General features: G+C 57.1%; 1 protein-coding gene across 1 annotated transcript; it reads left to right on the top strand.

Moving 5' to 3' along the window:
• The first annotated feature begins 920 nt into the window (after positions 1 to 920).
• LOC146526602 (uncharacterized) lies at positions 921 to 3,083 on the top strand. Its single transcript, XM_085206937.1, has one exon. The coding sequence runs from the start codon at positions 921 to 923 to the stop codon at positions 3,081 to 3,083; it is 2,163 nt and encodes a 720-aa protein (XP_085063063.1).
• Positions 3,084 to 14,282: the final 11,199 nt, after the last annotated feature.

Below are 14,282 nucleotides of genomic sequence, written 5' to 3'. Positions count from 1 at the left end.
GGCGGTCAGCTTGGGGAAGCTGGCCGCCTACCAACCTGGCCCGAGTAGGCGCGCGCAGGTTGCTCCCGCGCGCTACTCCGAGCAGGCCGTCGAGGGTGCCCACACACCCTTGACTCCGCGACGTGCCTAGCAGGCTCCCGCCGCCGCGTTTCGTGGACGATTCTAGTCCCCGCGTCTCGCGGTCAGTGGCGGTCGAGGAGGAGCATCGTGAGGTTTTAGTGGGTATTGGGATTGGCCTTAGCCGGTCCATGAGTCCCACATAACCCGCTCGAGTCCCCACTCGGGCCGGTATCCGTAAAAGGATTTCCTCACGTTAAAAAAAAAAAAAAAAAAATGTCAGGTTAGGTTGGGGTGCTTAGTCGGATGACCTCCTCGTGTGTTCACCCGCTGTTGGCCCTTTCTCGAATGCTTGTCGTTCGGGGGGGACGAACAGTGTTGCGGACCGGTGCACCCTGGGCGGCGAGTAATTGGTGCCTACAGGATTCGTCCTTGGGTAATGATTGCTCGCTGGCTAATAATCCGGCGTGGTTCTTCGCGTGTCCTCTGTCATGCAGAGGTCACAGTGTGAGGAACCGGAGGGCGTGCGTGGTGTGTACTCACCCTACCGCCACGCAGGTGCAGTGATGTGCCAGCGCCGAAAATATCGGAACTCCACTCTTGGTTGCGGTCATGTCTCGTAATCAGGAATGGAACTGAGGGCCTTGCCTTTACCGGCCGGGCTGCGAGGAAGAAAACCTCTATAAAAAATTACCCCAACCCAAGCGGCGAAGCAGCGCGAGGGGTTCATGGCTGATGGGGAGATCAGTCGCTACTGCTGGTCCCGCCAGGGTACTGGCCGACACCCTGGCGTAATAGGCTTATCCGAGTACAGGGGGCACTGCTCGGATGGACCGTTTTTCCCCCACACTCGTGGGAACAAAATGGAAAATGTTAAATTAAAAACCCAAAATGATGACGTAGGGAGGCCCGAGGAGGGCGGTGATCTGTTGTTGCCCGAGATGGGCGGAGTAGTAGTTGTGCCCGAGAAAGGCGTAGGGAGTACTTTGCTCGAAAGGGGCAAAAGTCCGGCACTTGTGCCAATAGGAGGGGGGTTGAAGGATGCGCGAGTCGTGTTAGAGCGTCTGGACCATGAGGAGGTTGCCTCTATTATAAGAGATAGGTCCAGGTCGTCACTTTCGTCGCGAGGCCGTTTCTGGGCGGCTTCCGAGTCAGACGCCGATGGCGTGATGTCTGTTGGGTCGAACAGCTCCAATGCTCTCGAGGGGGCTAAAGCGCAGTTCCGAAAGGACAGAAAAAGGCGCCATCACAGGAAGAGTAACTCTGAATCCTCGGATGCGGATGGGGAGACAGAGACAAGCCGAAAGCGAAGGTTGCTTCGGCCAGAGGGAGTCGTGGTCGTACCAAATATTCCTGATGAGAATATAGGGCTAGCTGCTGGAAAGAAGGCGCTAAACGATGCCAAGCGCGAGGAGCGCCGGCTGAGGGCGGAGGAGGAAGTTGCTGAAATCTCCGCGGCGATACAAACTAGAGCAAGTTCTAGGCTCTCGGATGTGCCCCTGGAACTTTGCGGTGAGGAGCACATGGTCTCCGACTTGCGTAGCCAAGTATCTGATAGCTTGGCTATAATCAATAGAGTCGCCTGCAAGTCGGGGAATCTGAAGGGCACATTTACTAGGGCCCTTAAAGACGCTGCCGGAGTTATCTCTTCTGCCGTTAATACTCTGGCAAAGAGGACGGCATCAGAGGAAGTGGATATCCTCAAGGCAACAAACTCGCGACTGCAGTCGGAGTTGGTGGAGTTGCGGAAGGAGTTTGCCCTTTTGAGAGCGGAGTTGGAGCGGTCTAGAGCATCGGACTTGCGACCCACTCCCACGGAGTCTATTGCTGTGGAGGACATAGTGGGCACTATGGTCTCCACCAGGCTGGAAGCCTTTAAAGATCGGCTACCACCGGAGAGAAATCTGCGACCTCCGCTAGCGGCGGACAAGCGCAAGGTGGATAGCCCAAAGCAGGCGCAAGTGGACCCTGTCGCATCCACTTTGATGGCGCCGGCTAATCCGGCACCAAAGGAGCAAAGGTCTAAAAAGGCCAAGAAGAAGAAAGGCCCGGTGAAGACCGCATCTACTGAGCCTCGACCTCTGCCACCCGCTCCGGCTGATATGTCTGAGGGCTGGACTGTAGTAGCCCGGAAGGGGGCCAAGAAGAGAAAGCCAGCTCCTAAGCCGAAAGCGCAAAAGGCTAAAGCGCAAAAGGAGCCAAAGTTGCGTCGTCCTAGATCGCAAGTTGTGACGATTAAGTTGCAGCCAGCCGTCGCCGACAAGATGTCGTATAGCGATGTCCTTACCCGGGTCAAGGAAAGTATAAAGTTGGAAGACCTGGGTATAGAGGACCTGAGATTCCGTGTTGCGTCTACTGGCGCTAGAATGCTAGGCGCTAGAATGCCTGGCGCCAACACTGCTGAGAAGGCGGATGCGCTAGCTGAGAAGTTGCGTGGGGTTCTCAGCCCCGAAGAGGTCCAGGTGTCGAGGCCAGTGAAATGTGCGGAATTGAGGGTGTTTGGCCTCGATGACTCCGCCACTGCTGAGGACGTGACGGCGGCAATAAGCCGAGTTTCCGGCTGTGCTGCGGGTAATATAAAAGTCGGAGAGATCCGACAGGACCGGGCCGGTCTAGGAATAGTATGGGTCCGATGTCCTGTCGGCGCAGCGCAGAAGATTAGCGGGGCGAGACTACTTGTTGGCTTCGTCTCTGCTGGAGTGAGGCTGTTGATGCCCCGTGCGCAACGTTGTTTCCGTTGCCACGAAGTGGGCCACATGGCTGCGAAGTGCAGTAGCCAGGTGGACCGGAGCAAACAGTGTTTCCAGTGTGGCCAGACCGGGCATCAGCAGAGATCGTGTTCGGCAGAGCCTCATTGTCCGGTGTGTGAGGCGGCGCAAAGGCCCGCTAATCACATGTTGGGGAATGCTGCCTGTGGAAAGGCTAGCACCAATAACGGTGGAAAGCGCAGACGAGTGCCGGCAACATCGGCCAGGTCTAATATCCCAGCTGGGCCTGAGGAGGTGCAACACATGGAAGACCAATAATGGCTCTCCGTGTGTTGCATGCGAACATTAACCACTGTGCTAGGGCCCAGGACTTATTGGTCCAAAGCCTGGCGCAGTGGTCTATCCAGGTGGCGGTTGTTTCGGAGCCCTACAGCGTTCCCGACAGAGACAACTATGTAGCCGACAACACCGGGGTGGTGACTATTATCACCCAGGTCGCCGCGGGCTCCCCGCCTTTCTCACGTGTAGAGAGAGGTGTGGGATGCGTCGCCGCACTTGTCGGCAACCTAGTTGTCGTAGGGGTCTACTTTTCCCCCAATCGAACTCTCGCGGAGTTTGAAGAGTTCCTTATACGATTGGGGGAAATGGTAGAGCGATTTCGTCCGGCGGAGATGTTGGTGGCCGGCGATCTCAACGCGAAGTCCAGCGTGTGGGGCTTCGCAACGACGGATGTGCGTGATGTGACGCTGTCGGAGTGGGTTGTTGCCACCGGTTTGTCTGTGCTCAACCGAGCGACCAAGAACACGTGTGTGCGAAGGCTGGGCGGATCCGTCGTGGACGTTTCGGTCGCGAGCCCGGCCCTAGCATGTCGTGTTCGGGGCTGGCGAGTGCTGGATGATGTGTCTATGTCGAGGCGAGAACGCAGCTGCAGGAGGAGATCGGTCGTGTGAAAGGCGAGTCGCACGACCGGTTGATCGCGGGGATAGACTTAGACCCGTACGGCACACCTTACCGAATGGTGCTCGGTAGGTTACGGGCTTGGGCACCACCACTGACGCAGACACTCCAACCGGACGTACTCCGAGGGGTTCTGTCGTCGCTATTCCCGCAGCGGGCCAGTTTTGCACCACCCAGTATGGCCCGCCCTGCAGCGCGTGAGGAGGAAGAGGAGGACGACGAGGACAGCGTCACACCACCGGTGGAGGAGGAGGAGCTCGAAGAAGCTGTACGCCGATCTCGGCTCAAGAGCACCGCCCCGGGCTTGGATGGCATTCCCGGCCGGGCGCTAACTCTGGCCCTCAACACCTTAGGGCCCAGAGTGCGAGGACTATTCACTGCCTGTCTGGCTCAAGCCATAATTCCACAGCGGTGGAAGACAGGCAGGTTAGTCCTCATCAAGAAGGAGGGTCGCCCGGCGGATTCAGCCTCCGCCTACAGGCCCATCGTGCTCTTGAGCGAGATCGCCAAGCTCCTTGAGCGTGTTGTAGCCAGGAGGCTACAACACCATTTGGAGGGGACAGGTCCGGACCTCTCGGACCACCAGTATGGCTTCCGTAGGGGGCGATCGACGGTGGATGCCATACTGGAGGTAAAGTCCTATGCGCAGGATGCGGTGGCCCGAGGCAATGGAGTCTTGGCGGTGTCTTTAGACATCGCCAACGCCTTCAACTCCCTGCCATGGCCCTGCATAAAGGAGGCACTGTTATACTATCGTGTGCCTCCATACCTGCGCCGCGTCATCGGGGCTTACCTGTCCGGTAGGTCTGTGACCTTTCCAGCTCCTGGAGGAGGTTGGAAGGAGTTCGTTGTGTCGGCCGGTGCTCCACAAGGATCGGTGCTGGGTCCGATCCTCTGGAACATCGGATACGACTGGGTGCTGCGGGGCGGCACCCTGAGGGGGATAAAGGTCCTCTGTTACGCCGATGACACGCTGGTCTTGGCGCAGCAGTGGACCTATCGAGAGGCGGCAGTCCTCGCGACTGCTGGAGTTGCGGAGGTAGTCGGCCGCATAAAGCGGCTGGGCTTGGAAGTCTCCCTCAACAAGTCCGAGGCAATCTACTTCCATGCTCCTCGAAAGGGCCCACCGGCAGATGCCCACATCGTCGTCGGTGGCGTCAAAATTGACGTTGCCCGGAGCATGAAGTACCTCGGACTTGTTCTGGATGGTCGGTGGAGTTTTCGGGGCCGCTTTACATCTTTGGCCCCGAAACTGTTGAAGACAGCGGCGGCACTGGCGCGCCTTTTGCCCAATGTGGATGGGCCGAGCGCCTCTAGCCGTCGGCTGTACACCGGAGTGGTCCGATCCGACCGGCACAACATCACTCTGCTGCGACGTGCGCAGAGGGTGATGGCCATCCGGGCGATACGGGGGTACCGGACCATCTCCGGTGAAGTGGCGTGCGTGCTGGCTGGATACCGTGCATACCGTGGGACCTGGATGCTCTTTCTCTGGCGTCAGTCTATTGCCGGCGTCGAGGCCTAGCGTCCGGGGAACCGGCAAGCCAAGCACGCACTGAGGAGGCGCGGGTAGCCGCGGTTGAAATGTGGGAAACTCGGCTGGCAAATCCATCTGCCGGCCTGAGGAAGATCGAGGCTGTTTGTCCAGTGTTCCGCCAGTGGTTGCGCGGCGTCACGGCGTCCTAACCTTCCGCACGACACAGGTGCTCACGGGGCATGGCTGCTTCGGGGGTTACCTGTGTCGGATCGCCGGGAGGGAGCCCGACGCTCGCTGCCACCACTGCGACGACTGCCTCGACGAGACGGCCCAGCACACGTTGGAGGTGTGCTCAGCCTGGGCGTCTCAACGTCGCGCTTGGCGCGACGTCATAGGGGACGACCTTTCCCTGCCGGCCGTAGTCAAGGCTATGGCCGGCAGCGAGACGTCGTGGGATGCGGTCTCATCCTTCTGCGAGGCAGTGGTGCTCGAGAAGGAGTCGGCGGAACGGACGAGGGAGGCTTTTGCCGAAGTCGCCATCCGCCGTAAGAGACCGGGTCGCCGGAGGGCGGCACACGATCGCCGCCTTCCGCCCTAATGTGCCAGAGGGCGGTCAGCCTGGGGAAGCTGGCCGCCTACCAACCTGGCCCGAGTAGGCGCGCGCAGGTTGCTCCCGCGCGCTACTCCGAGCAGGCCGTCGAGGGTGCCCACACACCCTTGACTCCGCGACGTGCCTAGCAGGCTCCCGCCGCCGCGTTTCGTGGACGATTATAGTCCCCGCGTCTCGCGGCCAGTGGTGGTCGAGGAGGAGCATCGTGAGGTTTTAGTGGGTATTGGGATTGGCCTTCAGCCGGTCCACGAGTCCCACATAACCCGCTCGAGTCCCCACTCGGGCCGGTATCCGTCAAAAGGCCTTGGTGAAAGTTCCTTTAAGGTTGCCCGATCTGCTGGCAACCTTCCTTATCACCGCTAGGCTGTCCACCACCTGATTTTGTAGGTCAGACGCAAGTATGGCTTCGTCCTGCTCTTTCTCGGATGGTAGAGACATGTCCGAGAGCCTGGAGCTAGCCCTGGCCAGTACGGCCGCAGCGCTGTCAGACACCTCCTGTTCTGAACTCAGCGGCAACTCCTTCCTTTCTGCCTCACCGAGACCTTTCCGTCTCCTCATGGCAACCACTTTTGGCGCCGGTCTATCTGGCTCTCCTTCACCAGAAGGCCCCGACTGATCGATCGGCTTCCGAGGCCTCTTCCGCCTGTCCTTCAGGTATTGTGCCCGTGTCCTTGACTTCTCCGACACCATCGACACAAAACTTTCAGTATCTGAGTCCTTTGACTCCAACGCTCCCCACAACCGTCCATATGATGATCCGGACCCTCGTCTCGACCTGACACTACCGACAGTCGACATTCCGTCATCAACGTCCAATCTGGTCAGAACCACTCTCGGCTCCTTCCACACTCCTACGTTCTGGCCATCACCAACTGACCCCTCCGCAGCGACACCAACGATCCAACGATCGACACCAGTTTCAACTGAATCCGAGCGAAGAAAAGAGAAAAAATCGGTTTTCGCCACTTACCGCCCGCACCTTCCCGCGCATTCCCGCGGGTTGTATACCACCTTGAAGGCCCCTCGGAGCCCGAACGATCGACACCAGTTTCAACTGAATCCGAGCGGGGAAAACTGAAAAAATCGGTTTTCGCCACTAACCGCCGGCACCTTCCCGCGCATTCCCGCGGGTTGTATACCACCTTGAAGGCCCCTCGAAGCCCGAACGATCGACACCAGTTTCAACTGAATCCGAGCGGGGAAAAGTGAAAAAATCGGTTTTCGCCACTTACCGCCCGCACCTTCACCTTCCAACTTCGGGTTGTATACCACCTTGAAGGCCCCTCGGAGCCCGAACGATCGACACCAGTTTCAACTGAATCCGAGCGGGGAAAACTGAAAAAATCGGTTTTCGCCACTAACCGCCGGCACCTTCCCGCGCATTCCCGCGGGTTGTATACCACCTTGAAGGCCCCTCGAAGCCCGAACGATCGACACCAGTTTCAACTGAATCCGAGCGGGGAAAAGTGAAAAAATCGGTTTTCGCCACTTACCGCCCGCACCTTCACCTTCCAACTTCGGGTTGTATACCACCTTGAAGGCCCCTCGGAGCCCGAACGATCGATACCAGTTTCAACTGAATCCGAGCGGGGAAAACTGAAAAAATCGGTTTTCGCCACTAACCGCCGGCACCTTCCCGCGCATTCCCGCGGGTTGTATACCACCTTGAAGGCCCCTCGAAGCCCGAACGATCGACACCAGTTTCAACTGAATCCGAGCGGGGAAAACTGAAAAAATCGGTTTTCGCTACTTACCGCCCGCACCTTCCCGCGCATTCCCGCGGGTTGTATACCACCTTGAAGGCCCCTCGGAGCCCGAACGATCGACACCAGTTTCAACTGAATCCGAGCGGGGAAAACTGAAAAAATCGGTTTTCGCCACTAACCGCCGGCACCTTCCCGCGCATTCCCGCGGGTTGTATACCACCTTGAAGGCCCCTCGAAGCCCGAACGATCGACACCAGTTTCAACTGAATCCGAGCGGGGAAAACTGAAAAAATCGGTTTTTTCCACTTACCGCCCGCACCTTCCCGCGCATTCCCGCGGGTTGTATACCACCTGGAAGGCCCCTCGGAGCCCGAACGATCGACACCAGTTTCAACTGAATCCGAGCGGGGAAAACTGAAAAAATCGGTTTTCGCCACTAACCGCCGGCACCTTCCCGCGCATTCCCGCGGGTTGTATACCACCTTGAAGGCCCCTCGAAGCCCGAACGATCGACACCAGTTTCAACTGAATCCGAGCGGGGAAAAGTGAAAAAATCGGTTTTCGCCACTTACCGCCCGCACCTTCACCTTCCAACTTCGGGTTGTATACCACCTTGAAGGCCCCTCGGAGCCCGAACGATCGATACCAGTTTCAACTGAATCCGAGCGGGGAAAACTGAAAAAATCGGTTTTCGCCACTAACCGCCGGCACCTTCCCGCGCATTCCCGCGGGTTGTATACCACCTTGAAGGCCCCTCGAAGCCCGAACGATCGACACCAGTTTCAACTGAATCCGAGCGGGGAAAACTGAAAAAATCGGTTTTCGCTACTTACCGCCCGCACCTTCCCGCGCATTCCCGCGGGTTGTATACCACCTTGAAGGCCCCTCGGAGCCCGAACGATCGACACCAGTTTCAACTGAATCCGAGCGGGGAAAACTGAAAAAATCGGTTTTCGCCACTAACCGCCGGCACCTTCCCGCGCATTCCCGCGGGTTGTATACCACCTTGAAGGCCCCTCGAAGCCCGAACGATCGACACCAGTTTCAACTGAATCCGAGCGGGGAAAACTGAAAAAATCGGTTTTTTCCACTTACCGCCCGCACCTTCCCGCGCATTCCCGCGGGTTGTATACCACCTGGAAGGCCCCTCGGAGCCCGAACGATCGACACCAGTTTCAACTGAATCCGAGCGGGGAAAACTGAAAAAATCGGTTTTCGCCACTAACCGCCGGCACCTTCCCGCGCATTCCCGCGGGTTGTATACCACTTTGAAGGCCCCTCGAAGCCCGAACGATCGACACCAGTTTCAACTGAATCCGAGCGGGGAAAACTGAAAAAATCGGTTTTCGCCACTAACCGCCGGCACCTTCCCGCGCATTCCCGCGGGTTGTATACCACCTTGAAGGCCCCTCGGAGCCCGAACGATCGACACCAGTTTCAACTGAATCCGAGCGGGGAAAACTGAAAAAATAGGTTTTCGTCACTTACCGCCGGCACCTTCCCGCACATTCCAGCGGGTTGTATACCACCTTGAAGGCCCCTCGGAGCCCGAACGATCGAAACCAGTTTCAACTGAATCCGAGCGGGGAAAAGTGAAAAAAATCGGTTTTCGCCACTTACCGCCCGCACCTTCACCTTCCAACTTCGGGTTGTATACCACCTTGAAGGCCCCTCGGAGCCCGAACGATCGACACCAGTTTCAACTGAATCCGAGCGGGGAAAACTGAAAAAATCGGTTTTTTCCACTTACCGCCCGCACCTTCCCGCGCATTCCCTCGGGTTGTATACCACCTTGAAGGCCTCTCGGAGCCCGAACGATCGACACCAGTTTCAACTGAATCCGAGCGGGGAAAACTGAAAAAATCGGTTTTCGCCACTTACCGCCCGCACCTTCCCGCGCATTCCCGCGGGTTGTATACCACCTTGAAGGCCCCTCGGAGCCCGAACGATCGACACCAGTTTCAACTGAATCCGAGCGGGGAAAACTGAAAAAATCGGTTTACGCCACTTACCGCCCGCACCTTCCCGCACCTTCCCGCGCATTCCCGCGGGTTGTATACCACCTTGAAGGCCCCTCGGAGCCCGAACGATCGACACCAGTTTCAAGTGAATCCGAGCGGGGAAAACTGAAAAAATCGGTTTTCGCCACTAACCGCCGGCACCTTCCCGCGCATTCCCGCGGGTTGTATACCACCTTGAAGGCCCCTCGAAGCCCGAACGATCGACACCAGTTTCAACTGAATCCGAGCGGGGAAAAGTGAAAAAATCGGTTTTCGCCACTTACCGCCCGCACCTTCACCTTCCAACTTCGGGTTGTATACCACCTTGAAGGCCCCTCGGAGCCCGAACGATCGACACCAGTTTCAACTGAATCCGAGCGGGGAAAACTGAAAAAATCGGTTTTCGCCACTAACCGCCGGCACCTTCCCGCGCATTCCCGCGGGTTGTATACCACCTTGAAGGCCCCTCGGAGCCCGAACGATCGACACCAGTTTCAACTGAATCCGAGCGGGGAAAACTGAAAAAATCGGTTTTCGCCACTTACTGCCGGCACCTTCCCGCGCATTCCCGCGGGTTTTATACCACCTTGAAAGCCCCTCGGAGCACGAACGATCGACACCAGTTTTAACTGAATCCGAGCGGGGAAAACTGAAAAAATCGGTTTTCGCCACTTACCGCCCGCACCTTCCCGCGCATTCCCGCGGGCTGTATACCACCTTGAAGGCCCCTCGGAGCCCGAACGATCGACACCAGTTTCAACTGAATCCGAGCGGGGAAAACTGAAAAAATCGGTTTTTTCCACTTACCGCCCGCACCTTCCCGCGCATTCCCTCGGGTTGTATACCACCTTGAAGGCCTCTCGGAGCCCGAACGATCGACACCAGTTTCAACTGAATCCGAGCGGGGAAAACTGAAAAAATCGGTTTTCGCCACTTACCGCCCGCACCTTCCCGCGCATTCCCGCGGGTATGTATACCACCTTGAAGGCCCCTCGGAGCCCGAACGATCGACACCAGTTTCAACTGAATCCGAGCGGGGAAAACTGAAAAAATCGGTTTTCGCCACTAACCGCCGGCACCTTCCCGCGCATTCCCGCGGTTTGTATACCACCTTGAAGGCCCCTCGAAGCCCGAACGATCGACACCAGTATCAACTGAATCCGAGCGGGGAAAACTGAAAAAATCGGTTTTTTCCACTTACCGCCCGCACCTTCCCGCGCATTCCCGCGGGTTGTATACCACCTTGAAGGCCCCTCGGAGCCCGAACGATCGACACCAGTTTCAACTGAATCCGAGCGGGGAAAACTGAAAAAATCGGTTTTCGCCACTTACCGCCATCGACACCAGTTTCAACTGAATCCGAGCGGGGAAAACTGAAAAAATCGGTTTTCGCCACTAACCGCCGGCACCTTCCCGCGCATTCCCGCGGTTTGTATACCACCTTGAAGGCCCCTCGAAGCCCGAACGATCGACACCAGTATCAACTGAATCCGAGCGGGGAAAACTGAAAAAATCGGTTTTTTCCACTTACCGCCCGCACCTTCCCGCGCATTCCCGCGGGTTGTATACCACCTTGAAGGCCCCTCGGAGCCCGAACGATCGACACCAGTTTCAACTGAATCCGAGCGGGGAAAACTGAAAAAATCGGTTTTCGCCACTTACCGCCATCGACACCAGTTTCAACTGAATCCGAGCGGGGAAAACTGAAAAAATCGGTTTTCGCCACTTACTGCCGGCACCTTCCCGCGCATTCCCGCGGGTTTTATACCACCTTGAAAGCCCCTCGGAGCACGAACGATCGACACCAGTATCAACTGAATCCGAGCGGGGAAAACTGAAAAAATCGGTTTTCGCCACTTACCGCCCGCACCTTCCCGCGCATTCCCGCGGGTTGTATACCACCTTGAAGGCCCCTCGGAGCCCGAACGATCGACACCAGTTTCAACTGAATCCGAGCGGGGAAAACTGAAAAAATCGGTTTTCGCCACTAACCGCCGGCACCTTCCCGCGCATTCCCGCGGGTTGTATACCACCTTGAAGGCCCCTCGAAGCCCGAACGATCGACACCAGTTTCAACTGAATCCGAGCGGGGAAAACTGAAAAAATCGGTTTTTTCCACTTACCGCCCGCACCTTCCCGCGCATTCCCGCGGGTTGTATACCACCTGGAAGGCCCCTCGGAGCCCGAACGATCGACACCAGTTTCAACTGAATCCGAGCGGGGAAAACTGAAAAAATCGGTTTTCGCCACTAACCGCCGGCACCTTCCCGCGCATTCCCGCGGGTTGTATACCACTTTGAAGGCCCCTCGAAGCCCGAACGATCGACACCAGTTTCAACTGAATCCGAGCGGGGAAAACTGAAAAAATCGGTTTTCGCCACTAACCGCCGGCACCTTCCCGCGCATTCCCGCGGGTTGTATACCACCTTGAAGGCCCCTCGGAGCCCGAACGATCGACACCAGTTTCAACTGAATCCGAGCGGGGAAAACTGAAAAAATAGGTTTTCGTCACTTACCGCCGGCACCTTCCCGCACATTCCCGCGGGTTGTATACCACCTTGAAGGCCCCTCGGAGCCCGAACGATCGAAACCAGTTTCAACTGAATCCGAGCGGGGAAAAGTGAAAAAAATCGGTTTTCGCCACTTACCGCCCGCACCTTCACCTTCCAACTTCGGGTTGTATACCACCTTGAAGGCCCCTCGGAGCCCGAACGATCGACACCAGTTTCAACTGAATCCGAGCGGGGAAAACTGAAAAAATCGGTTTTTTCCACTTACCGCCCGCACCTTCCCGCGCATTCCCTCGGGTTGTATACCACCTTGAAGGCCTCTCGGAGCCCGAACGATCGACACCAGTTTCAACTGAATCCGAGCGGGGAAAACTGAAAAAATCGGTTTTCGCCACTTACCGCCCGCACCTTCCCGCGCATTCCCGCGGGTTGTATACCACCTTGAAGGCCCCTCGGAGCCCGAACGATCGACACCAGTTTCAACTGAATCCGAGCGGGGAAAACTGAAAAAATCGGTTTACGCCACTTACCGCCCGCACCTTCCCGCACCTTCCCGCGCATTCCCGCGGGTTGTATACCACCTTGAAGGCCCCTCGGAGCCCGAACGATCGACACCAGTTTCAAGTGAATCCGAGCGGGGAAAACTGAAAAAATCGGTTTTCGCCACTAACCGCCGGCACCTTCCCGCGCATTCCCGCGGGTTGTATACCACCTTGAAGGCCCCTCGAAGCCCGAACGATCGACACCAGTTTCAACTGAATCCGAGCGGGGAAAAGTGAAAAAATCGGTTTTCGCCACTTACCGCCCGCACCTTCACCTTCCAACTTCGGGTTGTATACCACCTTGAAGGCCCCTCGGAGCCCGAACGATCGACACCAGTTTCAACTGAATCCGAGCGGGGAAAACTGAAAAAATCGGTTTTCGCCACTAACCGCCGGCACCTTCCCGCGCATTCCCGCGGGTTGTATACCACCTTGAAGGCCCCTCGGAGCCCGAACGATCGACACCAGTTTCAACTGAATCCGAGCGGGGAAAACTGAAAAAATCGGTTTTCGCCACTTACTGCCGGCACCTTCCCGCGCATTCCCGCGGGTTTTATACCACCTTGAAAGCCCCTCGGAGCACGAACGATCGACACCAGTTTTAACTGAATCCGAGCGGGGAAAACTGAAAAAATCGGTTTTCGCCACTTACCGCCCGCACCTTCCCGCGCATTCCCGCGGGCTGTATACCACCTTGAAGGCCCCTCGGAGCCCGAACGATCGACACCAGTTTCAACTGAATCCGAGCGGGGAAAACTGAAAAAATCGGTTTTTTCCACTTACCGCCCGCACCTTCCCGCGCATTCCCTCGGGTTGTATACCACCTTGAAGGCCTCTCGGAGCCCGAACGATCGACACCAGTTTCAACTGAATCCGAGCGGGGAAAACTGAAAAAATCGGTTTTCGCCACTTACCGCCCGCACCTTCCCGCGCATTCCCGCGGGTATGTATACCACCTTGAAGGCCCCTCGGAGCCCGAACGATCGACACCAGTTTCAACTGAATCCGAGCGGGGAAAACTGAAAAAATCGGTTTTCGCCACTAACCGCCGGCACCTTCCCGCGCATTCCCGCGGTTTGTATACCACCTTGAAGGCCCCTCGAAGCCCGAACGATCGACACCAGTATCAACTGAATCCGAGCGGGGAAAACTGAAAAAATCGGTTTTTTCCACTTACCGCCCGCACCTTCCCGCGCATTCCCGCGGGTTGTATACCACCTTGAAGGCCCCTCGGAGCCCGAACGATCGACACCAGTTTCAACTGAATCCGAGCGGGGAAAACTGAAAAAATCGGTTTTCGCCACTTACCGCCATCGACACCAGTTTCAACTGAATCCGAGCGGGGAAAACTGAAAAAATCGGTTTTCGCCACTAACCGCCGGCACCTTCCCGCGCATTCCCGCGGTTTGTATACCACCTTGAAGGCCCCTCGAAGCCCGAACGATCGACACCAGTATCAACTGAATCCGAGCGGGGAAAACTGAAAAAATCGGTTTTTTCCACTTACCGCCCGCACCTTCCCGCGCATTCCCGCGGGTTGTATACCACCTTGAAGGCCCCTCGGAGCCCGAACGATCGACACCAGTTTCAACTGAATCCGAGCGGGGAAAACTGAAAAAATCGGTTTTCGCCACTTACCGCCATCGACACCAGTTTCAACTGAATCCGAGCGGGGAAAACTGAAAAAATCGGTTTTCGCCACTTACTGCCGGCAC

The sequence above is a fragment of the Heliconius melpomene genome, unplaced genomic scaffold (genome assembly GCF_056956725.1).
Source record: "Heliconius melpomene rosina isolate 202511_hmr_F unplaced genomic scaffold, ASM5695672v1 ptg000036l, whole genome shotgun sequence".
Classification (NCBI taxonomy): domain Eukaryota; kingdom Metazoa; phylum Arthropoda; class Insecta; order Lepidoptera; family Nymphalidae; genus Heliconius; species Heliconius melpomene.
Note: the sequence above shows the minus strand (reverse complement) of the source record. Positions and strands in the feature narration are given on the sequence as shown.

Excerpts from the sequence above, each read along its gene's own strand:
- LOC146526602 (XM_085206937.1), top strand. The coding sequence starts at position 921 with ATGGAAAATGTTAAATTAAAAACCCAAAATGATGACGTAGGGAGGCCC.